Source organism: Leguminivora glycinivorella, chromosome 13, assembly GCF_023078275.1.
Source record: "Leguminivora glycinivorella isolate SPB_JAAS2020 chromosome 13, LegGlyc_1.1, whole genome shotgun sequence".
NCBI lineage: Eukaryota > Metazoa > Arthropoda > Insecta > Lepidoptera > Tortricidae > Leguminivora > Leguminivora glycinivorella.
Window position 1 is genome coordinate 11,883,580 of NC_062983.1, and position 27,744 is coordinate 11,911,323.

Below are 27,744 nucleotides of genomic sequence, written 5' to 3' on the forward strand. Positions count from 1 at the left end.
ACAAAAACCGGTAAAAACATTGAATGTCCTCAACAAGTCATAGTGTTCGAGCCTATTGTAAAACTGCTTTTAAAGTTAACAAAAGCATGGCAACATTGTCGAACATAACGTCAATGTCATGTCAACAGTTCGCCGCTCTCGGACGCGGACGCAACGCTACGCGGGTCGCGGTATTTACGGAGTTTTTCGAGATTTATGATAAGAAATAATGTTTTTGAACTAAAATAATATATTTAAAAGCACAATGTTTTATCATGTGAGTTTACTCAATACGTGCCTTGTGAATATAATGTAATGTTGCAATGATGTTGTTACATTCTTATTATTTCACAGATATCCTTGGAACATGAAATTTTGCTTCATCCGCGGTATTTTGGGCCTCAATTATTGGATACTGTAAAACAAAAACTATACACTGAAGTCGAGGGAACATGCACGGGAAAGTAAGTTAATGTTGTTAGGAAGACTTTGGTTATATTTATGTTAAACTTATGAATCTTGCCTTAAGTACTGACTGATCATTTTATTACAGGTACGGTTTTGTGATAGCTGTTACCACGATAGACAATATAGGTGCAGGCCTCATACAGCCAGGGCAAGGCTTTGTAGTATATCCAATCAAATATAAGGCTATAGTTTTCCGGCCATTCAAGGGTGAAGTGCTTGATGCTATTGTCACCCAAGTTAACAAGGTAAGTAATATACTGTTGTGTAAGAGTTAGAGTATAACTTATAATATCCAAATGTATTAAGGGCCTTATACATTCTGCGATTTTTTCTAAATAGGCTAAGTGAGTGTGTTTAGTTAAACGCCCCACTTTGTTGGTTACCATTAAGGCGAGATTTACTTGTCTCTTTATATGAATAAACTGACAAAACGGCTGTGGGATGTTTTCCCGTTCACACTCACTATAAATTGTAATTTTATTTCCAGGTTGGAATGTTTGCTCAAATTGGACCTCTCAGTTGTTTTATATCTCATCATGTAAGTTTTCTTAATGCTATTTTTATTTCTTTATTTGTAGGTACTTTTCTTTACTATCATTCTATAATGTGTTAGTCCTGATTGTGAATGTGCTAAGTTGCTAACACATTATTAACCTGTTGAGAACCAAATGTCAAAATGAACACTTGATCCGGACATATAACCTTACCAACTTACCTTTCAAGACCCACCAGCTCCCCAGGGAGCCAGCTTACAAAATTAAATGACACCTTAGTTCTGGCATAATTCAAAATTATGTCGCTTAACTTCAAACTTGGGTAAATCCATTCTGCTAAAAGGTTGATTATCTTTTAAACCATTTTATAAGCTGGCTCCCTGGGGAGCTGGTGGTAGTGGTGGTTCTTGAAAGGTAAGTATAAGCACCATATGTCTGCACTTTTCAAAACACCCTGACTGGCAGATTTTTGGTTGTGTGTTTGTCATAAATTTGTTTTGTCTTTTGCAGTCCATTCCAGCAGATATGGAGTTCTGCCCAAATGTAAACCCACCCTGTTATAAGAGCAAACAGGAGGACAATGTGATTCAGGAGGAGGATGTCATCAGACTGAAGATAGTGGGCACCCGTGTTGATGCCACTGGTATTGTGAGTGTCTTTAAAATTGAGTCATTAATCATTGTATACTTTGGTTGTATACAACTGCTATTTTGGTTTCCAAAATTCAGAAATTTATACATGGAAAATTTCCATTTCATAAATTTAAATTCCCTTTATTTTTCGTGAAAGTTTTGTGAATTTTTCAAGAAATTTAAGATTTTTTTGAAAGTTTCTGCAACGTGCACATCATCCCGAGGCTCATTTAAGCATGCAATTTTAGATACATTGCGGACTATTGATGTTAGATCCTGCAGCCAACTTGAATTGATTTATTGTAATGAAACTCTCATGCAAGTTCTCGTACAGTGAATACAGCTTACTAAAAACATTTTTTTTTAATATAATACTTTCTTTTGTTTCAGTTTGCTATTGGGACATTGATGGATGACTATTTAGGATTAGTAACACAGTGAAGATTTACTATTTTAATTATGAATTTTGAAATAAAACTCGACAAGTATCAATTATTATTTATTTGGCATTCAAATCATGGAGTAAAATACCATACATAATGTAACAAAACAATTTATCAAATATCAAAAAGGAAATATTTGGACACTTCAGTCTATTTGGGCAGTACAGTGCGGTAGTCACGCAAAACCTAGGTCATGTTAGTTCTATAATTAGAATCTTAAACCTATAAAGAAACAAGTCCATTACGAAATATTGTCATCACTAACAGCACTGAACATTACAATTTACCTTAATAAGTTAATATATCCAATAAATGCAGAGCATGAAACTGATGCATGCAAAAACAATTCTAGTGAGTATTAAAAGCTGAAGCTAACTATATCTGTTGAATGCCAAATGTTGCATTAGCCCTACTGCTTTAAATACCTCCTATAATGTAAAGACAACTTTACGTCGTTAAGATTATCATTCTAATGATAATTTTATATACAAAATGTAATATTAAATAATAAATTGTAATTAAATTTGTCAAAACTAAAAATATCCAAAGGGATGATTCAAAATCTTTGGTTTACTTGTTTCTCTCAAATATGTACATTAATCGCAATAAATAAATCTTAGAAAAATAACTATTAATTACAACGCAATATGGCCTCTAAATAAATAATACTCATTATGAGATCAGAAATACAAGTAAGCAAACCAGTACAAAACTGATAAACAGTCAACATAGCGCAAGCGTTGAGTGACGTTGTTGAGAATTAACCTCTAATATGTGAGACTCAACTAAAGGAGAGTATGGAGCCTTAAGCTAGTGTATGTTACCCTAGGGTCATTAGTCATTAGCATGAAATTCATAATTAGATCTATATTATGTATAACCATAAAATATTGATTTATAACATTGTGCATATTAGTATAGTATAATAATAGATGATGCTATATAATTTGTAAACAATAAGTAATTATCTCGCAGTCACAATAAATTTGCACAAGTCGCTCACTGAATATAAGTCGCTAGAATAATGGCTACTGACATACCTCAGACATTGTGGTCCAGGTGGATATTAGCATCATTATTCTTGCTTGTTCAAGGCACAACACAAGATATCAAGAGATTTATGCGAATATAATATTAATGCCCATTTTTGATATTGTAAACCAATGTCAAGATATTCTTGCGCTATCAATAAAATTGAATCAAAAGATCCATATACTTTTGAAAAGCGATCATTGCGAACACTTTATGAAAAATACTTTATAATTTAGTAAAGGCGGATTTCATAAATCCTTATGATAAATGAGCCACTAATATGTGACGAAAATTAGCATTGAATTTTTAAAATGAACATTGACACAATGTGCCGAATCGATCGATGGCAAGGGTTTGATTATGCCTAAAAATGTTTTAGTTTGATCAACTTAGATTTGAAAAGGCAGTAATAGAAAAGATTTCAGTTATCATTTTCTAGTGCAGCAGAATGCCAGGTGATTATAGAAATATGTGATCCTCTAGCCCAGGAACTTATAAAAAGATCTCATATTAGTCCCATTTCATTGAACGATAGCATTGCAATCATTTTGACAAAATCATAACATGGTGGCTCGAGGATACCTAGTAACTGCTATACCTAAAGAAGTATACAAGTAATAGAGTGATATGAGAAGGTGAGAAACTACCTTTACCTATAACATTACCTTTAGATGTAAGAGAATTTTGTGGGTTGGATTATATTAGACAGGTTACACTAGCTAGCATCAACATTTACTTAGATGATGTTACGTTTATTTAAAACACCATTGATTAGCTAGAATTTAAGCTAACGGGTATACATATAGCAATATTTCATTCCATTTGGAATTTAATTAAATAACACCTATTTGCTTGTTATTTTGCTAAGCAATGTCGGTGAATAAATTTACTTATGGAGTACATTTCGTGGCCATATAACATCTAATCTTATACTATTGAGAGGCGATAACGATAAGAAAATTGAGTAAAATCGTATCGCCATTACCGTTACATGAGCAACTATATCAATGAGTAATATAATTAATTTAAATGTATATTTTACTAGGTCACAAAATGCACAGTATAAGTAGCTTAGCTAAAGGGTAAAATGTCGATACGAGCAGCTTACAGTACACAGAGAAGGGATAGATTTAGATTAACTTTACGCTATCTATTAACTTTTGAATATAATTTTTAACACTCAATAAGTCTAAACTGCAACATTAATTAGTAACACCTTTAATTTTAACAGCATTAATACTGGCAGTTTTATGTTAGGAAATGGGTAGTGGAATATTATTTCTATTTTATTTAATGGATTGATTATGGTTATTCTATGATCCGTAATATCTGTTAATTTACCCGCACCCCTCGTCACAAACTCCTACATTGGCTGTTAGGATTAAATGAGGGTAAATTAGCGTTTTAGATTACTGTATACTATGGTTAATTTTGTTTGCTTCCCCGTCTTCTGGTAACTGAAATCGTCCATCCTGACACTCGAAACCGAACACCACTGTACCTGCCTGCTGTTATCTGAAGTAAATGTGGATTTTACACTGTCTCGTTGATATGCTTTTAGATAAATATTAAAATATAGTTTTGCAACCAACTTAGTAAACTTTTTTAGCATCGTATTTTTCGTATTGTAAACCTTCTGCTATAGCAGTAAGGTTATTCCTTATCGTTCAGGTGTGAGTTCGACATTTACTTCTCCGTCATGGCTTAACATCTTCGGGCTTTACGAGCGAAACTACTCCTCGAATGATCTAATCTTTCCTCTCAACTAACCAAGGAGGAAGGAGCTAACAAGGAGTAGTTACCAACTTAGCTACTTTACATAAAATTAGTGCTAAGTTGGGGTTTGAAAGGTTTGGCTGCCGCGTACAATATCGATATTCGAATAATACGATAACTAACGGAAGACATTATGACGCGAATCGGAAGCTCATAATTTACATTTCGAAAAAAAGATTAGCTAACATATTGTAAAAGATCATTCACAGTAGAACCAGTTTATAAGTTACATCGAAAGTTTTCTTAGTGGGTTTTCGAAGGGCATCTCACGCCAACGTCAATCTAGACCTTCGTTCTACCAAACACCTAACATACTTCGGTCATCAAGAAGACCGAAGCGCATTGTACCTGTAGTTATACGTGCGATAACACCGTATCAACGATCAGCCAAACCGCAACCCGCTCGCACTAGCATCGACACACTGACCAACCGTACACCATCATCAGTCAGTCTACAATCGGTCAGCAATATCGCCACCTCTCAACCGTCGGCACACGCGATCGCGAGCAAGCCTCATATCTCAGGTATAAGGCTTGCCGGCTCGGCGTGCAGTTCACTGGCGGACGTGGAAGCACTGGCACTAGGCGGCCGGGTGTCACGAGGCGGGCGCCGCGCGCGCCGCGGCCGCCGCGCCGCACGGGTCGGCGGGCGGCGGCACGGCGGGCGACACGGGCCCGCGCACCGCCTCGATGTAGTCCTTTATGAGAGTAGCTATCTGGTACGCCTGGAGGAAAAATACACGGGTTACTCAAACCTTGACACGTATTACAGCAGCACAGAGCTATATCAAGACTGTTGGTTAAAACTACGGGTGTTAAGAGAGAATACTTCTTAGAATGTATCCAGGAGGGCACAGAATAAATAGTAGTGCTATACCGTACAGTAAGGAATAATCGAGTTATCACTTTCAAATGCATAGACACTATCCCTTTCGACTATTTAAGGTTGTCAAAAATGAACGTCAGTTGTACCAACCCTAATAATGCTACGTAGGAATGCGATCCGAACGGAGCTGGAACGCCCGATCGGGACGCGTCCGTTTGTCCCGACCGACCACTGCCAGAACCTTTTTAATCCGCTGGAGCAGCGTATCCACGGCTAGCCATAGTACGCGTACCCAGCTCAATGTGAACGAATGTACATCAAGTTGTCAGTTACCTGGTCTGTGGACAGCACGAGCTTGGCGTGCTTGCGCTCGGCGCGCGTGACGAGCAGCAGCGCGCGCGGCGCGGGCGACACGGCCAGCAGCTGGTCGTGGTCGTGCGACACGAGCGCCGCGCGAGAGCCCCGCCGGAGCAGGGTCAGCCCGCGCGCGTCAACGGCTAGCCAGAGCGCGCGGGGCCAGTTCGATGTGAATGATTGCTGGAAATTAACATTATAATTTAAAAAAAACATAGAACAATCTGAGCTATAGCTAGGACGACGGAAGATGACAGTGAAGATAAAAATAATAATATCTGGGCGGTTCTATTTTATTATATCACGTCTTTAGATAAAGAATAACTCTTATAAATACAAAACCAAAAAACAAAAACTTAATTTCTGGCCGGGATTCGAAACCCTGACACCTGCGATCTATCTGCGAACATTAAACCGACCTCGTATGACTGAGCTAAGCGGAGTCGAAACGCGCGCGGCGAAATTAACGACCATATTTTGTGTACTAACGCGAAAGAAAAACCCATGAAAACCTGAAAATTCGCGTTTTCCGGGATATAAGGCTACGCTAGATCGATTTTTCACCCCCGAAAACCCCCACAACAAATTTCAGCGAAATCGTTAGAGCGGTTTCCGAGATCGTCGGTATATATAAATAAATAAATATACAAGAATTGCTAGTTTAAAAGTATAAGATATATTAGATTGAATTTTAGTGCAAGCAAAGCAACTCTTACTTCATCGACTACCATAAATGTCAAAGAGATAGTGCAAACGAGCAGCTGGAGCAGACAGAGCGATCCTTGCTGGTAGCACTGCTACTTACTACTTATAAATGATCAACTCACCATAACGTCAAAGATAGTGGCCCTGGTAAGCGGCCAAGAGCTCGCTAGGGTAAGCGCGCGTTGCATGGCTGCATGCGGCGGGGTTCCACGCAAAGCCAGATGGTGTAGCCTCACAGCTGGTGCTGGTAGGGCGATCCTTGCTGGTAGCACGGCCGCTGCTGCCGCGGCGCACTCTTCGCCGCCGCCAGCGCACTCGCCACCGACTACTTGCGCGTGAAGGGCTGCTACCATGACCTGTACAAGAATTGAAGCTTTAGTAAATGTAATCAAATGTAACTCACTCAGGGTGGTACAATAACAAGGATGCATGTAGGTACTAAAAGTGCGCCTAATAATTTCTCTAAGCACTGTTGCTACTTCCATGGTAACATTGGTAACTAAAGTCGTGTCCGATAAATTTCAGGCACAGTAGTACACTAGACGGAGTTATGGCCAATTCTTTGGCCATTTTCTTCACTTACCGCTTCGTCAGTCTCGATGGGCAGGCGATCGTGTCGTATAGAGTGCAGCACTTGGTAGTACAACAGCTCCATTTCAGCCGCGCACGCCGTGTGAAGTGGCCGCTCGCCGAGGAACAACCGTTTCTTGAAAACTAGCCTGTTTACGAAATTAAAGATTTATATAAGAATACAGTTGACATGGGTTAGTGTTCCTCTTCTCGGACCCTAATGTGTTAACAAAATGCTCTGTTTATATTATGTACAGCTGCTCCCATCTTCACGGCACGTGCTAATGCGACAATGTAGTTAAAAAGCGAACTATCGTGATAGCATTAAAGTTGAAATTTATGGAAATATAGGCAGGCAAGCATGGTCGCGCGATAAAAATAATAAAACATAAGGCCGTCCCTATCGCACTATTTGTAAGTTGGTCGGCCTGATGTTTTATCATATTTCGCGCGACCATGCTTATACGCCAGGTCATTACGCTGAATAGTTCTAAGCGGTTAAAAGGCTAAAAGTTATGTAGATAGACACAGACCTGCAGGCAGCAGCGGTGGCTCCAGCCTTCTCCCAGCGCGCTAGAACATCGCCCACGCGTTCGCTGCCGCCCAGCGCGCGCTCGCCCGCGCCCGCCGGCGTCGAGTTCGCGCACACTTCGTACAGCGCGTACCCTGTTTATGAGACATGTATGGGACACGGTTTGTGAAGCATTATAAAACGGGTGCAAATTAAAACGAGGAATTATAGATGAGAGCAAATACAGAGTATCTGAAACCCTGGAGACATCATCATCTCCTATTCATATATTTAACCAACTTACATTTACATTTACCCGTGTGGTGACGGGTTAAGAATTTCACCACCTCCTTTCTTCCCGTGGGTTCTACGAAGAAGGCGACTGTGGGATATGGGGTAAATTGTGGCGTAGGCGAGAGGCTGGCAACCTGTCACTGCAATGTCACAGTTTCGTTTTCTTTCAACCCCTTATTTGCCAAGAGTGGCACTGTAACTTTAGCAGTTTCATGTGCTCTGCCTACCCCTATATGGGAAATAGGCGTGATTGTATGTATGTTGTATGTATGTACATTTACAGATAATCCAGGCATGCAAGTTATGAGCTCCAAGCCGATTTCGTCTACGGCCACTGCGTTTTACGGTTGAGAGCGTCGCTCGTGTGCTCTCAGGTGACTGACGTAGCTAAGTTTTGCTACGAATGTGACCTGACGACAACTGCAACGTCAGCGCGCAGTTCCCATACAAGTTGCCTTAGGGCTCTAAGACGATAACAACGGCTCAACGTCCATTGTTTTCATGATTCCGCGCATAAAACTCTTTGGAGGGAGTATTAAGGAGATATCGTCACTACTTTAAAAAAAACTTGTATCTTCGTCTGTCAATGAAAAGAAATTTGTAGTAAGTATGTATGGAATGCATATAGACTTACTGCGTTTTTACTTTGAGGAACAGCGTGAGATACGAGATTTTTTAAAAGTAGTGACGATATGTAACATGAAGTACCTGTAGCGGATTCACTGAGGCCGATCTTTTCACGCAGCATGGCCACTAGGTGGTCGGCGGTAGCAGCCGGCCCGAACACAAGTCCAAGTTGTTTTCCATCCAGTAATAGCACTCGTACGTGTAACGGCCTTCTGGCTGCCGCGCATAATAACTCTTCTTTGGAGGGTGCAGCCGCTCTTCGAGGAACTTGTGCTATGCTTAAAGCCACCTGTAATAAGGTAAAAATTTGTAATCGTCGGTCGGTCGACTACCTACACTGTTTTCATTTTTGAAGTCAATTTGAAGAGTGAGGACAGCAGATCAAATTTAGAAAAGACGCTGAGTAACGTCGCGTGTTGTCGAGCCCAAATTGGGACGTTGGAGATGCTACAGGTAGATGGCCTGCCCAGAACGGGAGAAAGGCCAGGGACCATATTTTCGAATTTTGGTGTCGTAAGAACTAGAGGCAAGTAAAACGCGGCTCTCACGATTCGGTCTGTACGGTGCGATCCAGGAAATACCATGAAGAGGCGGTGGCAAATGTTTTCACTGTTGTAAAACTTGTAAAGATTGACCAGAAATATATGACTAAATTGTCAAGCTGTTATTCTGATGTATGCGGTGACAGTTCAGTAAAGTATGCGGAAAATAGTTGTAGTGAAATTCCTTAAAATGGGGCGTAGTATATTTCTGGTCAGGTTTTGTGATGCTGCGTGATTTCACAAATACCTGTTCAGCGCGGCGCGCGAACTTGCCCTCCTCGCCAGCGTGCAACGCGGTACCACGATATCTCAGGTGAGCTAATAGCAGTCGCCGCACGGGCTTGGTGGGCGGCAGCGCGGCACCCACGGCCGCGCATAGCAACGCCCAGTGCCGCGCCGACACGCGCGATGACGGCTCCGGATGGTCGGTCGTCTGTGCAGACATTAGGTATGTGTTATTTGTCAGATCTTACACCGGTTCCAAACTACGATATATTCGGATGCAACGCGCAATGACCGATGACGTCATAAAGAGCTCGCTTTTTAACCCCCAACGCAAAAACGAAGGGGTGTTATAAGTTTGACGTGTCTGTCTATCTGTCTGTCTGTTTGTCTGTCTGTGTGTGTGTCTGTCTGTGGCATCGTAGCTCCCGAACGGATGAACCGATTTAGATTTAGTTTTTTTTTGTCTGAAAGCTGAGTTAGTCGGGAGTGTTCTTAGCCATATTTCATGAAAATCGGTCAACTATGTCGCAGTCGGGGGTTTTTTCAAAATTTTAATTTTGTGGTTAGGTTATTATATGGAGCGAATCCGTATACGACGCATAATTTTGGAATTTGCACGTTTGAAATTGCACTGGAAATTGAATTTTAGATCTTACAGGGAGAAAACCTGAATGAAAAATTACCCCCGCAATTATAAAATAGTTACTGAACTGATTAGTTAAATGGTGTTTGGTCCCTTTCTCACATATACGTAAGTCAACATGACAGATAAGGACAAGCGATTTTTGGCAAATACAGGTTTTTAAAGCATTAATGAAAAGCGCCATTAGTAGTTGATAAGATATTATTATGTCTAGAATAAGTCTTTCAATATAATTTAAGGTACTAACTTTGAAAATTAGTGCTTCATTTCGCCGTTAAACGTAAGTTTGGCGAAAAAATTAGAAACTGTATAACTGTAATCTTTGTTTTCAATAAAAAAAAAAATTGCAATATTTCCTAAAAAATCACGCATGAAGCTAATATTGGTAAGCCGTACCTGCTTGATGAGCTGGACATAAAGTTCGCTGAGCAATGTGTCCTTCTGTAAGCATCGCTGTAGTAAGGACTGGGCTAGAGCTACTCGGTCGTCGCTATCGCTCTCCTGGCTGCTGACGCTGTTGTTGTTCGCCAGGTTCGTCGTGCTGCCCTCGTTGGTGTTCAGGCCTGCGTGGCTCATTATATCCTGTGGACAATTTTTAACTTTATTAATAACTACATTTTGCGCGTTAGAAAGTGACAAAAAGTAGCCTATGTCACTCTCCATCCCTTCCACTATCTCCACTTAAAAAATCACGTCAATTCGTCGCTCCGTTTTGCCGTGAAAGACGGACAAACAAACAGACACACACACTTTCCCATTTATAATATTAGTATGGATGATTGGTCAATGAAACTAATGTAAGTGATTTCACAATTTGACACTTTAACTATGCAATTATAAGAACACTCCCGACTAAAACTCAGCTTTCAGACAAAAAAAAAACTATATCCAAATCGGTTCTTCCGTTCGGGAGCTACGATGCCACAGACAGACACACACACAGACAGACAGATAGACAGACAGACACGTCAAACTCATAACACCCCGTCGTTTTTGCGTCGGGGGTTAAAAACTGCACGAGAAACCATGCGCTTGGGGAAAAACAGAAGCCTATGGAGGAACCTCGTCTTCAGGACATGACGTCACGATCCTCAGCATTCAGAGACCGGCTAAAATCGATCGTCAGCTTTTTCCATTACTCTTCCACTGATTGGTACATCTACGGTTTCTTTAGCCTTTTCAACAAGTATGGAGTTACCTTGAATATCTGCATGGCGGCCACCTCCTCGGCCTCGTTGAGCTTGGTGAGGCTGTGCGGGAGCGAGCGCGACCAGCACCAGTAGCCGGCCGGGAAGCCCTTGTAGCACTCTCCTTGTGTTTCCGCGGCCATGTCTAGTCGCACCCGTTCTAGTCGATGCTTGCTCAGCCTGAATGTATGAAGAGAAACTTCACTATAGGACTGTAACATTGATATTTGATTACACTGTTATAGCAATTTGAAGAGCGCTGGTGGCCTAGCGGTAAGAGCGTGTGACTTTCAATCTGGAGGTCGCGGGTTCGAACCCCGGCTCGTAACAATGAGTTTTTCGGAATTCATGTGCGAAATGTCATTTGATATTTGCCAGTCGCTTTTCGGTGAAGGAAAACATCGTGAAGAAACCGGACTAATTCCAATAAGGCCTAGTTACCCTTCGGGTTGGAAGGTCAGATGGCAGTCGCTTTCGTAGAACTTGTGCCTACGTCAAATCTTGGGATTAGTTGTCATTGTTGTCAACGCGGAGCTCAGGCTCCCATGAGCCGTGGCAAATGCCGGCATAACGCAAGGAGGATGATGATGTTATAGCAATTTATATAACAATTTCAGAGTTGACTAGCGCCGTGCACGCGCTCTTAAGGAGTCCGGATCGTTCGTCGAACAGAGCGTTGACAAGGATCGGTTTGACCTTCTTGAGATCGACTGACCTTCTTAGCGTATTTCTCAAGAAGTTCCCAGCTGAGACTTCAGTAGGTCGACGAAGCATGCCAGAGTCGACAAGCGCCCTGCGCGCGCTCTTGAGCGCGGCGGCCAAGCGTGACCGCTCGGAGGCGGGCGCGGCGCGGCGCGGCGGCTCGTCGGCCAGGCCGTTGGCGAGCACCGGGCTGTAGGCGGCCATCAGCCACGCCGCCTCGTTCTTCTGCGCCGACTCGAGGACTATGCACCTGCACACACGTTACGAGTTGAAAAGACGAGCAGGCCGAGGGTTGTGTAATGGGTCGGTTGCAATAACAACTACAAACTTCCGATACAACAAAAACTAACCTAGTTTTAACGGTGAAATATCTGGGCGACCGAGCTTCGCTCGGATCTATTTTATTGTATTATATTGGATTATATAAAAGAACTCTTATAAATCCAAAAAAAAAACTAGAACTTTATTTCTGGGCGGAATTCAAACCTTGACACCTGCGATGTGCTTGCGAACATTAGACCGACCTCTTACGCCCAGCCGATGCGCGGTCGGCGAAATTAACGACCATATTTTGCGTTTACTAACGCGAAAGAAAAACGCATGAAAACTCGAAAATTCGCGTTCTAAGGCTAAGCTAGATCGATTTTTCACCCCCGGAGACTCCCACACAACAAATTTCAGCGAAATCGTTAGAGCGATTTCCGAGATCGTCGGTATATATCCTCCATACTAATATTATAAATGGGAAAGTGTGTGTGTCTGTTTGTTTGTCCGTCTTTCACGGCAAAACGGAGCGACGAATTGACATGATTTTTTAAGTGGAGATAGTTGAAGGGATGGAGAGTGATATAGGCTACATTTGTCTTTTCTAACGCGAGCGAAGCCGCGGGCAAAAGCTAGTATTTTAATATAAATAAATAAATAACCAAGAATTGCTCGTTTAAAGGTATAAAATAGATGGCTTGATGCAAGTGACATCTTGAAAACGAACATAGTGAGGATTACTCTCCTTCTACTTTCCAAATAATCCTTAAGAACCACTTCTTCTAATGTTATCTCCTAAGGTACGGTACCGGTGTCCGTCGTGCTGGCCGTGGTGCGTGAGGCTGATGGTGAGCCCGTTGTCCACGGGGTCCATGACCAGCGCCGCGATGTTGCTGTACGGGTACTCGGCGAGCGCCACCTTGTCTGATGGACGAACTAGAACGACGCCTTCGGCGCCCACTCCCAGAAGAACGTTGGGACCTGAGGAATTAAAAAAAGTTTTAGGATGTTCATTTCCAAATCAACATTTTAAGAGACCAAAAACAAAACATTTGACGACCGATCTGGCCTAGCGCGTAGTGACCCTGCCTGCTACGCCGCGGTCCCGGGTTCGAATCCCGGTAAGGGCATTTGTGTGATGAACACAGATATTTGTTCCTGAGTCATGGATGTTTTCTATGTATAATAAGTATTTGTATATTATATATATCGTTGTCTGAGTAGGTCTGCAACACAAGCCTTCTTGATCTTACCGTGGGACTCATTCAATCTGTGTAAGAATGTCCTATAATATTTATTTATTTTAGCAAATCATTTGGGGATGATACTATGTGATTGTGTATGGTATGTGCAAACACGATTTATAATAAAACATGTATGTAATACTGGCTATACTTTAGTGGTTTTAGAAATTACCATGCGCCCAGTATCCTTTGTACGTGACAGGGAAGAGAGTGACTCCATAAAGGGGGTATTGCATGACGCAGGACAGGTACAGAGCTTTGGCTGTCAGCTCTGCTCGCCCGGCGCCAAATTGCCGGTGTGCTTGAGCCAGAATTGTGGCCTGTTGGGTGAAAAGAAGAATACATTTATGAACATTAACATTTCATAGTGAATTTTGTGATTCGAACAAAGATGTGTTTTTAAGAACCAATGGAATCACGTCACTCTGAGCGATGAAAACAAATGAAATGTTCCATGGTTATGGCAACACGTCTATAGTCGAACCGCAGTCCAAACCTTGATGTCATCATTTATTTCATTTCATTTATTTGTTGTTGTAGTCATGTACAATAAAATTAAGATTTTACATAATAAGTTAATAAGATACAAGTAAGGCCATGACACCCTGGAAGGGCATGCAATAGAAACTTAAAACTAGACTAAAAACTAAACTTTAGGTATTATTATACAATAACAATTAATCCAGCTATCCATACTTGGATCGACGTTTACAAGTCATGTTACCGCGGAATTCACTTCGCTTACTGAATGTACTTGTTTCCACTGTACTGTTCGTCATTGAAGTATGTATTTAGGCCGCCCCAGTGCTGCTGTAGAGCAAGTTCCACCCGCTGCAGAAGTAACAGCTCGATGGCGGCGGGTGCTGCGAACGAGCACGTTCCACCCGCTGCAAAAGTAACAGCTCGGCGGCGGCGGCTCGCCCAGCGATAGTTGTGCTTGAAACCAAGCCACCTGTAAGCCTGAAAGCCAGGTCACCTGCAACACTTACCCATTGGTGCTGTGGGCGGGCGCGCGCTACCCGCTGCGGTAAGAACTGGTCGGGGTGAGCATAGTAGGCGCGCGTGTGCGGCGGAGGCGGGCTTGGTGGCGGCTCGCCCAGCGACACCTGTGCTTGGAGTCCTGCTAGCTGCAAGGCCACCTTCTCGCTAACTGGGAACTCGTCCATCTGTAACGAAACAATACGCCAAGAGCTCAGAACCATTGCAAGATCGACTGAATGGTGACAGTACACGCGCAACTGTTACGCATTTTGACAATGACGCATTAGGTGAGATATGGTAATTTATAGAAAATAAAGGGCCAATATTGCACACAGAACTCAGAAATGATAAATAGGAATAAAAGGGTACATTTCATTATGGAAATGGATGTTTACCTTGACAACACTATGCACGGCCTGTGCGTAGAGTAAAGCCACTTCGACGGGGTCGTGCGGTAGCTCGCGTCCGCCGCGGAAGAGGCGTCGCTTGAACACGAAGCGGTTATCGGCAGAACCACCGCCGGGACCTTGTTGCCTAAGAAACAAAACAATACCGATGTAACTCTGTTAGGTTTAGTTGGGGGTGTTGTCCAGCTTGTCGGCGAAAATGCCAGGTCTGATTAATCACACTACTCACATTTCCCACGCAGCGATGACGTCATACAGATAGTGCGTAGCCCGCACATGCTCCTCCCGATTCCCCCGCTGTTGGTACACAGCCCAGCCGGCCTCGAATGCGGCGCGAGTCCCAGCTTGTCGGCGAGTCGCGCGCCGCAGCCGCTGCGGTGTCGGCCGGGTGTACGTCGATGGCTTTAGTGCGTCCGTCGAGGAAGAAGAAGCGGCAGACTATCGTGCCGAGTCGCCGCATCGCCTAAAAAATGGTATTGAAGTATTAAATGTTAAGTTATGTTATGCTTGAAAGAAAATTGTATTTTATGCAACCATCGTTTAATAGAGGTCAAAAATGGCGAGTGGTGTAAGTAACAATTTGAGGCCAAGCAGAAAATTGTTAATAAAGACGCCGAGAGTATTTTTTCTCACTCGGTTAAACACCATTGCATACAATACTTTTTCTACGACCATAAACTTAGTTTTTAATAGTTTTCTAGAATAACTTTCGTGAAATTCACAGTTTCTTGTATTTTGCACTGCCAGCGCTCGAGCCAGCTGCCCAAAGCCCTCCCCACCGGCTTCCCGCGCACGCACGCAGTTACGTTATAAAAATGCGTTGCCATGGTTACAGAGCCAAACAATGCGTTTTCAATTTTTTCGTTACTGCGCGCGTGCGCGGGAAGACGGCGGGGGCTGGCTTTGGGGAACAAACTTTTATGTAGGGTTTTAAAGATCTATGCAAGACCCTGTAAATGACGAATAATAGTTCGGCAGTAGAAAAACTATGTTATCAAAGTGATAAATTTAGAGTTACTTTTATAACTTACCGCAATTTCTACAGTGCTGGGTGGTAACAACCTCGGCGCGGCGCCTCGACAGTTATCAAGGCACCACTGCGCGCAATGCGCCGCCCGAGCCGCAGGCGCTGAAGGGGACACACGTGCCCGCTGTCGTAACCAAGCGCAGTAGTAACGCGAGAGGCCGCGAGACGGTTGCCAGGCAACGGCGCACAGGCAGAGGATCAGCCATACTCGCTCCGCCCATTCTTCGACCGGACATTCGGTAATCTGTTAGAAAAAACCGTTTAAAGGGTAGGGTACAATTAGAAGAATCAATCTAGAGGAATCTTACAGACGATCTTACCTGTCTGACACATTGCACTAATATTTCATCCCTCAACTCTTCCCGTTCTAAGCCCTTGCCGATCAAAGCTTGGATCACTTGCGTCTCCTTGTCCGCGGTTAACTCTCCTCTCATATACCGACACAAGTCCTGAAAGATAATACCTCATTAGTTATTAGACTTTTTAACCTTATTGAGATAAGTTTCAATTTACAACTTGGTATTGTAAGTAAGCACAACACAAATAGAGACCAAAGCCCTCCTACGTTTATACTTTCAATACATCTGGCGTATAAGCATGGTCACGCGATAAATGATAAAACATCAGGCCGTCCCTGTCGCACTTACGAAGAGTGCGATAGGACGGCCTGATATTTTATAATTTATTGCGCGACCATGCTTGCCTGCCTGGTCAACTCTATTGTAACGTCTGCAAAAGTCCTGGCCTGGCTAGCCACATAAGGCCCATAACAGGCAAAATAAATCATAATTTGCTGAGGTCGCCGTCATCGAAACCGATGAGGTGGACTACATAACCACAACACATCCTCTAATCAGATTTAGATGGTTGCGTTCTCAAGCCCAAGTCCGTACATGAAATTGCGCTAGATGTACGGATTCGCGCGCGAGAAAGCGAGCTGTGATAGACCGAACTAAAAAAAAACTACTACTACTAGATGTCACTAAAAAGAAGATTAAAATTGCAATGCACACTTACGCGGAATATGTTGACGGCGGCCGTGACACTGTCCGGGTCGTGCAGTTGTATGTGTGACGTGGGAATGTTGTTTCCTTTGTGATACGTTATCATTTCCTCTTTGGTGAGCAGCTCCATGGATTTGCTCTTGCGTGTGAGCGTTGCTATTATTGTACCTGAATAGAAAGCAAGTGTCAAAAGTAAATACGCGATACCATAAAACTCTATTTTCATTTGTTTTATACCTATAATATGTATTGCTTTAAAATCTCAGTGCGGTTTCGCACTCCGTCCGATCCGAATCCATGAACATAAGATCCGTCATAGCCGTAGAACTATTTTAATCGGATTCGGATCGGACGCGAAACCGCTCTCAGGAAGGAACATAAATTCACGGTAGATTCTCGTTTTTGGTGAGTGATTGCATCTACTAGATCCCGAGCTACTACGAGAAAATGGTGTTCGAAGGCTTCCCTCAAATACAAACAAAAGGAGAGTAGCGTTTAGATTCTGGTAAAACATACAGGCACACCACACTTTCTTGGCTTGCAGTCGTGCACAGCCATAAAAAATGCGCTCGCCCCTCTAACGTGACACTGTTTTAGGCTAATGATGAGGATGACAGAATGCGTGAAAAGGTAATTTTTGACAAACTTATTTTTAAGCGATCCCATTCCATTCTTACCTTCAGGCGACCTGGGGTGATCATTGAAGTACAGCTTGGCGAACTCGCTGAGGTCGTTGGTGGTATCTGCAGGCGGGGTGGTGGGGGGAACGGCGGAGGGAGGCGGGCTGGCGGCGGCTTCCATTTGGTGGAGGCGACGCTCGACGCGCTCTTTGCGACGCGCGTTGCGCTCAGTGCTCTGTGGACATTGGAGGAAGATATTAAAACTATAACCTGGATATGTATTAGGAAAAGCATCACCTTTTCTAAATCTCGAATAATAATAATCCTGATCCCTGTAACATAATATTAAGACAGTGTTTTTCAAAGTCACGGTCCTCGTCATGATGTCTGGCGGTTTGGTCACAGACACACAAACTTACATTAAGCCAGGTTTAGACGAGCAAGTTCTTGCTGCAATAAATTGAGCAATAACTTGCGTTTTTGTTTACACTACATGCAATTTTTGTAGCACAAGTTACATCTGCAAGCTGACAAGCAAGTTCTTGCTGGAAGATTTTGCAGGACTGTTTATATTAGCAATAACTTGTGGCAACTTTTGTTGCATCAAATCGTTGGTCTGTTTAGACTACCTGCAATTTTTCTGTCGCAAGTCTTTTTTAGAAGTTATTAGCAAGATCTTCCTGGCAAGTTCTTGCATACGTGTTTAAATGGGATAAGTATGTTGGCGATTATACCACAAGTATTTACAAATTAAAAATGCCCGCTCATAGTAAAATGCGTGCATCTGCGGCGATAATAATAGTAGTGGGGAAGAAAACACGGAAGAATCGGAAGGGGGTAAAAGATTGATTTTAAGACGAGATGTTATAGGAATACAACGCAATTTATTAATCGAACTACGATAAGAAGAACCTTCACGGTATAAAAAAATTGTAAAAACTGGCCAAGAGCGTGTCGGGCCACGCTCAGTGTAGGGTTCCGTAGTTTTCCGTATTTTTCTCAGAAACTACTGAACCTATCAAGTTAAAAACAATTTTTGCTGCCTGCTTTTTGCTGCTAGATTAGCTGCAGCAAAGCTGTTTTTAGGGTTCCGTAGTCAACTACCCTTATAGTTTCGCCATGTCTGTCTGTCCGTCCGTCCGTCCGTCCGTCCGCGGATAATCTCAGTAACCGTTAGCACCAATATGTATATCAATCACGCCAACAAAGTGCAAAAATAAAAAATGGAAAAAAATGTTTTATTAGGGTACCCCCCCTACATGTAAAGTGGGGGCTGATATTTTTTTTCATACCAACCCCAACATGTGATATATTGTTGGATAGGTATTTAAAAATGAATAAGGGTTTACTCAGATAGTTTTTTGATAATATTAATATTTTCGGAAATAATCGCTCCTAAAGGAAAAAAAGTGCGTCCCCCCTCTAACTTTTGAACCATATGTTTAAAAAATATGAAAAAAATCACAAAAGTAGAACTTCATAAAGACTTTCTAGGAAAATTGTTTTGAACTTGATAGGTTCAGTAGTTTTTGAGAAAAATACGGAAAACTACGGAACCCTACACTGAGCGTGGCCCGACACGCTCTTGGCCGGTTTTTTTTCCTAATTTTGTTTCGATAATCTTTACACTTTGTGTCCCATAATTCTCCATGTTGCTCATAGTGCGATATCAATTTGATGACTTTGTCACGGGTCTAAACTTTTCTATCCGACATGTCAGCAAGAAAACTTTATTCCGTCGACAAAATAAACACAGAAGTTATTGCAGGGATATCTAAAATGTGTTTACACGTTGTACTTGCGGCAAGTGTTGCAAGTTGTAAAACTTGCAAGAAGTCAACTTGCAGCGACTGTTTACATATGGACATTACATTGCAAAAGTATTGTTCTGCAAGTTTTATTGCTCGTCTAAACGTGCAAGTTATACAACCTACGATAATTGCAGAAGTTACTTGCCGAGTCTATTTTTTGATGTTTACACGCAGAGCTTGCAGCAAGCTAGCGAAAGTTGAAAAAATACAGAAGTTAGCTGTTTACACGACGCAAGTCACTCGTGGAAGTCAACTTCTGCAAATTTAATTGCTCGTCTAAACCTGGCTTAGGCTCCCGTTCGTCATGTTTCACAGTAGTCTCTGTTCGTAGTTCATGTAGTGTGGCGAGCTCACACAGGTGTTCATTGGCACGAGTGGTGGTGTGGCAGACTTGCGTGACGTCACACTACTAGTCATCGACGGCGGGAGCTTGTATGACGTCATGACGTCGAGGGGTGTCTGTAGTCACACACACACACACTTACATTAGCCTCCCCGTTCATCATATTCGGCGGGCTCATGCAGGTATCCATGGGTACAGGCGGAGGCGGCGTGGCAGACTTGCGTGACGTCATACTGCTGGTCATCGACGGCGGGAGCTTCTGTGACGTCATGCTGCTAGTCATGATGTTAGGAGGTCTGGGCTGTGGCGTCTTTTGAACTGGTAGCGGCGGTAGAGGGGCCGCGGGTTCAGGTTCGGGCTCCCGCGTTGAGAATCTACGAAAAGTGTTAAGTTAATAATGTGTCTTTTATACAGATTGGACGTAAATCTAGTAGAGTAAATTAAAAAAAATGTGCAATTCTGTGATGAGTGTTGTTGGTTGGGAAGTGAAGGGCTTGGTTTCCCTGTGGGTAGTAATTTTTCGTTTTCTTCCCGTCCCTTTCCTCGATTGAAGTGAAAGCAAACTATTTACCACATATTTTTATTTGCCAGTCTTTGATTTTCTTCGTGCCTCCGCGCAGGCGCGACACCGCAAACACCACCTGGCACGACATCTATGTCTTACTTACTTTTTATCCACAAAAAGGTACTTACGAAAAACGCTACGTATTGTTGAAGACAACAAAGCCAACCCACAGGTTTTGAGGACGTGCATGCCTGGATATGCAACGTGTCATATCAAAGGCTCTAGGCGTACATAGGACAGAAGATTTTGAGAACCTTCCAGGCGATAGTCAAGCACCTTAGTTGCTTTCGCGATACGAATATCAACAGGCTGGAAAACCTTTGATAATCAGCTAGCACCAGCACTATACAGCTATAAAAATGAATAACATTTGGTAACTTACCCGTTTTCTGGGGGTAGCATCGGTGGCGGCGGCGCCGGCTCGGGTTCTCCGTTCGGGCGTGGTATGACCGCCTCATATATCGGTTCTTTGCCGTTCAGTACCGACAGTTTTCCATTCGGTATTACGCCGTTTGTGAGCTCCGGCGGAGTTGTATCTAGAAGAAATCGAAACATTAATAGAACAAAACTTGTAGGCGTACCTACAAACAAACCTTTCACCGCTAATATTAAGACAGTCACCCATTTCATAGCTGTAAAAACTAGCCGTAACCGCCAAATATGCAGAACATGAAGAGGTTTTAAGGAATCGTCATTCACGTCATTTGATATTTGCCATTCGCTTTTCGGTGAAGGAAAACATCGTGAGGAAACCGGACTAATTCCAATAAGGTCTAGTTTACCCTTCGGGATGGAAGGTCAGATGGCAGTCGCTTTCGTAAAAAACTAGTGCCTACGCCAAATCTTGGGATTAGTTGTCAAAGCGACCCCAGCTCCCACGAGCCGTGGCAAATACCGGGATAACGCAAGGAGGATGATGAAGAGGTTTTAAAGAAGAGTACACACCTTTAACTCCTGGAGGAGGAGGCGGCGGCGGCGGCGGGCCGGCCGGCTCCGGCAGCGAGCAGGCGGGCGGCGGCGGGAACACCGGCGACTCCGGCACCGGCTCGGCCGGCGGCGGCGGCGGCAGGCTCGCCGACAGCATGTCGCTGCCGCTCGACGACGTCATCGCGCCGTTTATCGACGTCGACATCGGCCCGTTCATCGACGACGTCATCGCGTTCGATGTGCCGTTCATAGAGGCAGTCATGACGTTGGTGCCGTTCATGGGGGTGCCGGATACGGGAGTGGACGGCTGGAGGATGGAGGTTAGGGCGAGGGAAGAGGGCGGTGGGGGCGGTATGGCGTCTGACGGCGCGCCGTCTGGTTTGCGTTGCGCTTCGGTAGTGGATTTGCTCAGTTCGTTCATCTCGGCAGCCAGTACATGTTCCAGCTAGAAGAAAAAATGCAATACAATATATAAACTTGATTAATAAACGTACAAGAAAACGTAAGAGCGTGCGCAGACAGAGAGCGGTGTACATTCTGTGAGAGTTCCGAGTTCTGGTGACCGTTGACCGCTCAAGAGTTGCAACGCACACAGGCGGCGTTCAAATACTCACGTTCTAGTTTCGTTTGTGTCTTTGTACATGCAACGTGTCACTGGAAAGTTCATTTTCCTATGAAGAAATATTTCTCTTGTGGAGCTTAGATACAAGCTTCTAAAAAGAATATAAAATTAACACAACGCGAGAAAAACAAGGCAAAATTTGTAGTATTTTTCAAAATACCATCTACTAAATTCTCCTTACAGATGAACAGCGATTCGATATTTATATTCGCATGTCGATGAATAGTTTTATTAATTGAGCAAAATCAAACCTCCTTAATAAAAAAAGCGTGTGAAACGCGTATACTCATCCTTGACTAAGGCTACTTGATAAAGGCTGGCTGTATTTTTGAGGTATGTAATTATTTATTAAGGGGCTACTAAAGGAGCGACTGACAGCTCATAGGCCGCGCTTGTCAATTACCTCAGCCCCCGCAAGCACGCACACATAGAAGCGCCGAAATGCGTTCCGCGGAGCAATAGCCCAGCTAAAGCTCCATCTAGCTTCATAAATGTAAACTACAACTATCGGCAGTCAGCCAAAGAAAAATATTTCGGCAAAATGACATTGACAATTTCACGCTTCACAGATGGCGTTGTAACTAATATTGTATTCAATTCATTCGCCCAATGTCAAATAACAAAACGAATGGTTCTTAATGTTTCTATCAAAGCTACTATACGTTACTATAGCTTATGGAGTTTTTTCTACACTCCATATTATGCGCCTTAGGAGATTTATAGAGACAGCTATAATATCTATATTAACGAATTATTCTTGGGTATAGGTTTAAGTAGTTTATTTAACCCCTCTTACAAATAACATTTCCTTGCTACCTAGGTATCTAAATCGCGTTGTATTTTTTTTTGTTTTGCAATACTTACTTTACTTACCCTTTGGAATATACCATACGTTCTGCAACACTGCTAGCCCCGTGATGTAGGTAAGTGCGTTTTCACATTATCCTATCCGATATCACATGTAGGACCGATATCCCATATATTTACGCCGTCATCTTTAAATTTTTCCTTGTACTTCTTTCCTATATCCGATGTCAGATTGGATAATGTGAAAACGCACTACGTACCTACAGCGAGTCACTAGCCCCGCAATTCCCGTTTAGTTTGTACATTTGGATCACGTCTCTGATTTGGATAAAAATTGGTAGGCTGATAGTCCATGATGCTGAGCAAGATTCACTAGGTTTCCCAAAATGTCCTAGATTGATTGTATGAAACTTTCCTTTTTTGTTACCGAAAATGCATAGAAATCTGGTAACAACAAAGGAAGGTTCTTGCTCAGCATCATGGACTCTATCAGCCTACCAAATTTTACCCAAATCGGAGACGTGATCCAACTGTACAAACTTAATGGGAATTGCACAGCCGGCCTCTTCACCATTTTTTAGTTCTATCAGGGGCGGCTCACTCCGCGATTCTATCGCCGCGCTACAAGTACATCCTGGCGGCCGCGAGTTCGCGGCCTACTCAGGGGTGGCGCGCGTTCTCACGGAATGCACGTTCGCACTTTCTATTGTTACTTTACGTCGCGAGTTTTTTTAAGGTTCATATGCGATGTCCGCGTGTTGAATGGCTAATAATACTTAGTTTAATAGACATCATGAATAAAATAAATACCATAGGACATTCTTACACAGATCTACTACTAATTAAGTCCCACGAAAAAGTTCAGTAAGGCTTGTAATGTTGGAACTTGAACAAAAATATATAAATACAGTATATATACTTAGAAAGTACCCAAGACTTGAATATAATAGTATAACATTTTATGTGAGTATTAATTCGTTTTAATCCATAGGTAACCCTATCGCCGGACGCCGCGCACGTGCGGCTCGTTTCTTTGTAAGTATTTTGTAGGTATTTAAAAAGGCGGCATTTCGTAAACATCAAAGCAGTGAGCCTTCTGTACTTGTACTATTATATATTCTGTGGTTCTATTTTTCACACCCGTGGCGCATCAGCTACCAGATCTTGCTATGCCACTATGCGAATACAGGTGATGCTATACGGAAACGGTCTAAGGAAACCTCTAGGTTTGAAATTAATGAAAATTGGCGTAATTTACAGATTTTGCAAGAAAAAAACACTTCATTTTAATAACTGTCAAAATTAATTTTCTGAACTTTTTGCTGATACGGAAATAATATGAAATTGAGTCTCACTCAATTGTTCTAAAATGATCAATGGACTCTATTGTCAAATTAAAGGTGACAGCTAGTAACTAGAGTTGCCAAAAGCAACTGAGTAGCTACTGACGCCACGGCCAACTCATTTATTTACTTTACATATTTTTATCAGACTTAATAAAATTTTAATTCAAAATGTTCATGTTTCTCGAACAGTTGTCCCTTATGTTTTATTTCAGAATGGTATATAGTACCTACATTACGATACAAGTGCAGAAACTCGTGTCGAATTTTTGACAGCTTGTTTAGGATTTCCTCTTCGCACGTGGTATCGTACGATGTTTTTCAGTGCCTACCCTACATATGACCCTTTGAAATTTCGACCTGACAGAAATAGCCTGGTATGCGAACTTGTTCTGAAAAACACCATACATGTAAGAACTGAAATAGTAGGTACATTATTAACATTTGGCATTTTCGCGAGAATAATCACCAAAAATATTTTTTCTAAGGTAGGTAAAATTTATGGTTTTCCTACTCAGAATTACGAGCCCTTTCGATCTGGGGCAAAAAACAAGAGATAAAAAAATGGTCCCGAAATTTTCTGTTATTTCGCATACTTTTCACTTTGTAACCGCAGCACAAAGTGTTTGAAAAATGGTAACGAAGTGGGAAAAATTGAGTTTTTTTTGCAAATTCAACAAGCTGCAAATTCCACTTCATGCCAATTGAAATTTAAGAAAATTCATCTTTAGGTATGTAAATTCGTCATTCTAACACAACATGCTGCAAATACTTTTTTTTTGCAAATGCAACATTTCAGAAATTCAACTTCTGGCTGGACACCACCTCAACTCACTGGCACCTCAGATACTACGCGAAGACCAATCAACATAGACTTACATTAGATTATAATTATATTGTCTTCGGTTAGGACGATAGTTATTTATTACTCATGAAATAAAACTAGCTTTTAATGTTGTCGTCGGAAAACATCAGGATATATTTATAAGTAAATTAATTATACGCGATTTAATCTCTTTTCATTCTTAGAAAGAACGTTGAGTTTGCGGTCCCTTCATTGTTACACGGATCCGAATTAGGGTCCATGTAATGAACGTCCGTGTACCCGTGTTACGTCGTATGTCGAAATTCATGAAATTGAATTTTGAAATGAATATTGCTAATCACAACAATAAATTGCTGTAATATTAAAAAAAAAGATGATAATTGCTTATTATTAACAATAAATATGGCAGGGATGGAACTTGGCAGGAAGAAGAAGTAATAGCTTGTATAATTAATTAATTATGCAAGCGCTTATTGTTATGATTTTTTAATGTAAGGTACAGCGGGGCAAATCTCGACTGGGGGCAAATGTAACTGGTCCATTTTTTTCATGTTTTATAATGCTTGAATTATTAATTAGAGTGTCCACTGGGGGCGATACGGGATTTTGTCACTAAAATACCGGTTGAAAATAAGAATTTTCTGAATTCGAACGCGTGAGACTCAAAAGCCGGCCCGCTTATATATGGTAGGCGTGTGCAGTGGATCTATGTAGAACTCATCATCATGACTGTATGTAATAAATAAACGTTTCTTAGAAAGAAACAGATTTTTTTTATCATAATATAAAATGGATCAGTTACAATTTCCCCCCAGTCAAGATTTGCCTCTCTGTACCTTACCTGGTACTATGATTATAACAGATATACCCATTTTAGACTAGCGGTCCCGTATGGTATCACTTAAATTCATTTGATTGAATTGATTGAAGTTTGTGTGTCTTGTAATTCGATAAAAGCTACTAACATTCCGTACACTTTGTTTTATTGTAAATTATTAATTTTCTGTATTTACATTACAATTAGGGAACAAATCAAATTATTTTATTGAATATTTTTCGATTTGTTTTTTTTTTCAAGTAGTCACACTAGTTCACACTACTATAATATGTATATAAATTATAAATTTAAATAGATATCATACACGAAAGAAAAAACGACAGGGCCCACCAGGGGCCACTGGTGGCTGAGCCGGGAATCGAACCCGGATCTTCAGCTTACGCGGCTAACGTCCTTACCACTAGACCACTCGCCCGCCCCCGGGTGGCGCCCCCGGCTATATTTAAATTTTATTTAAATTTATAATTTCTTTATTTACATTAATTATCGCCTAGCCAACTTACTCCGAAGATGGGGTAGGTTAACTAAGAGTCTGGAGTTTAGAAAATCGAATAGATACGTGTTATAATTGCAAATAAATACTTGCGTCAAAAATAAAGGGTTTAGAGACCCGAATAGTTCTTCTATCTGTAACAACAATTATTTTCATTAAATTGATTCAAACATCAAAGATATATGAGCTGAAGCCAAAAGTTAGTCAACTATCCCCGGTCTCCCTAACCTACTTTTTAGGATTCCGTAGTCAACTAGGAACCCTTATAGTTTCGCCATGTCTGTCTGTCCGTCCGTCCGTCCGTCCGTCCGTCCGTCCGTCCGTCCGTCCGTCCGTCCGTCCGTCCGCGGATAATCTCAGTAACCGTTAGCACTAGAAAGCTGAAATTTGGTACCAATATGTATATCAATCACGCCAACAAAGTGCAAAAATAAAAAATGGAAAAAAAATGTTTTATTAGGGTACCTATTTAGGGCTGATATTTTTTTTCATTCCAACCCCAACGTGTGATATATTGTTGGATAGGTATTTAAAAATAAATTAGGGTTTACAAAGATCGTTTTTTGATAATATTAATATTTTCGGAAATAATCGCTCCTAAAGGAAAAAAAAGTGCGTCCCCCCCCTCTAACTTTTGAACCATATGTTTAAAAAATATGAAAAAAATCACAAAAGTACAACTTTATAAAGACTTTCTAGGAAAATTATTTTGAACTTGATAGGTTCAGTAATTTTTGAGAAAAATATGAAAAACTACGGAACCCTACACTGAGCGTGGCCCGACACGCTCTTGGCCGGTTTTTATTAAATGTAGTCTAACATGTCTACCTATTACATAATATTATGTTGAAAAGGTATGTTTGTTAATAAATAATTATAACAGATTTTTATAGTATTTTCTTACTTTTACCAGGGGCGGCTCACTCCGCGCTTTTATCGCCGCGCTACAAGTACATGTCGGCGGCCGCGAATTCGCGGCCCATTCAGTGGTGACGACTTTCGCGCCGCGCAATAAAATTCAATGTCGCCTGCTCGCGTGCGGTCCGTTTGTTAATGTAGGTAAAAAATAAGAATGGCGGCATTTTGTGGACATCAAAGGAGTGAGCCTTCTGTACCTGTACTATTATATATTCTGTGCTTTTACCTCTGTGCGAGGGTGTACCCTTGTTTCGCCGACAAACTTTTCATCGAATATCATTTCATCGACAACAAATCATCGAAAGTTTAGTTCGAGTAAAATTGTTTCGAGTATTTTTGTTTCAACTACTATTTATTTAAAATTTTCTTAGTTATTATAAATACTATTCAACTAATATTTCTTCATCGCTGATTCGTTTCAAAGTACTTCAAATAGCAGAAATACAAAACATCGCAATTCATTTATTCGACGTATCATTACAAAACTTTTTCATTTCTCGTACTACATATTTTATCGTGGCACATCACATACAGTCCATAATTATACTATGACCATTGGCTTAAATCCTATATTACAGTAGGTTTAGGTGAGGTTAGAACTGCGATGCTACAAAACGATGAACGGCTTTTAAAGTAGGTTTAGGTTAGGTTAGAGACCAGCTTACAGAGTAGGTTTAGGTTAGGTTAGAACTGT

General features: G+C 41.7%; 2 protein-coding genes across 2 annotated transcripts in view; one reads left to right on the top strand and one right to left on the bottom strand.

Annotated features, from left to right (window-relative positions):
* The first annotated feature begins 130 nt into the window (after positions 1-130).
* On the top strand, positions 131-2,066 carry LOC125232872 (DNA-directed RNA polymerase II subunit RPB7). Its single transcript, XM_048138686.1, has 6 exons — positions 131-256; positions 334-443; positions 533-692; positions 935-985; positions 1,452-1,589; positions 1,964-2,066. The coding sequence occupies exons 1-6, from the start codon at positions 245-247 to the stop codon at positions 2,012-2,014; spliced, it is 522 nt and encodes a 173-aa protein (XP_047994643.1). The 5' UTR covers positions 131-244; the 3' UTR covers positions 2,015-2,066.
* Positions 2,060-27,744, bottom strand: part of LOC125232873 (myosin-I heavy chain) — a 130,895-nt gene continuing 105,210 nt past the window's right edge. Inside the window, 24 exon segments of the mRNA XM_048138688.1 lie at positions 2,060-5,549; positions 5,984-6,187; positions 6,832-7,065; positions 7,293-7,428; positions 7,813-7,945; positions 8,793-9,000; positions 9,501-9,686; positions 10,518-10,703; positions 11,320-11,488; positions 12,024-12,260; positions 13,084-13,255; positions 13,691-13,838; positions 14,508-14,684; positions 14,895-15,033; positions 15,136-15,226; positions 15,229-15,270; positions 15,273-15,369; positions 15,938-16,177; positions 16,254-16,382; positions 16,951-17,105; positions 17,615-17,792; positions 19,854-20,085; positions 20,659-20,812; positions 21,222-21,648. Coding sequence (XP_047994645.1) covers positions 5,421-5,549; positions 5,984-6,187; positions 6,832-7,065; positions 7,293-7,428; positions 7,813-7,945; positions 8,793-9,000; positions 9,501-9,686; positions 10,518-10,703; positions 11,320-11,488; positions 12,024-12,260; positions 13,084-13,255; positions 13,691-13,838; positions 14,508-14,684; positions 14,895-15,033; positions 15,136-15,226; positions 15,229-15,270; positions 15,273-15,369; positions 15,938-16,177; positions 16,254-16,382; positions 16,951-17,105; positions 17,615-17,792; positions 19,854-20,085; positions 20,659-20,812; positions 21,222-21,648 — 4,203 coding nt within the window. The 3' untranslated portion in view covers positions 2,060-5,420.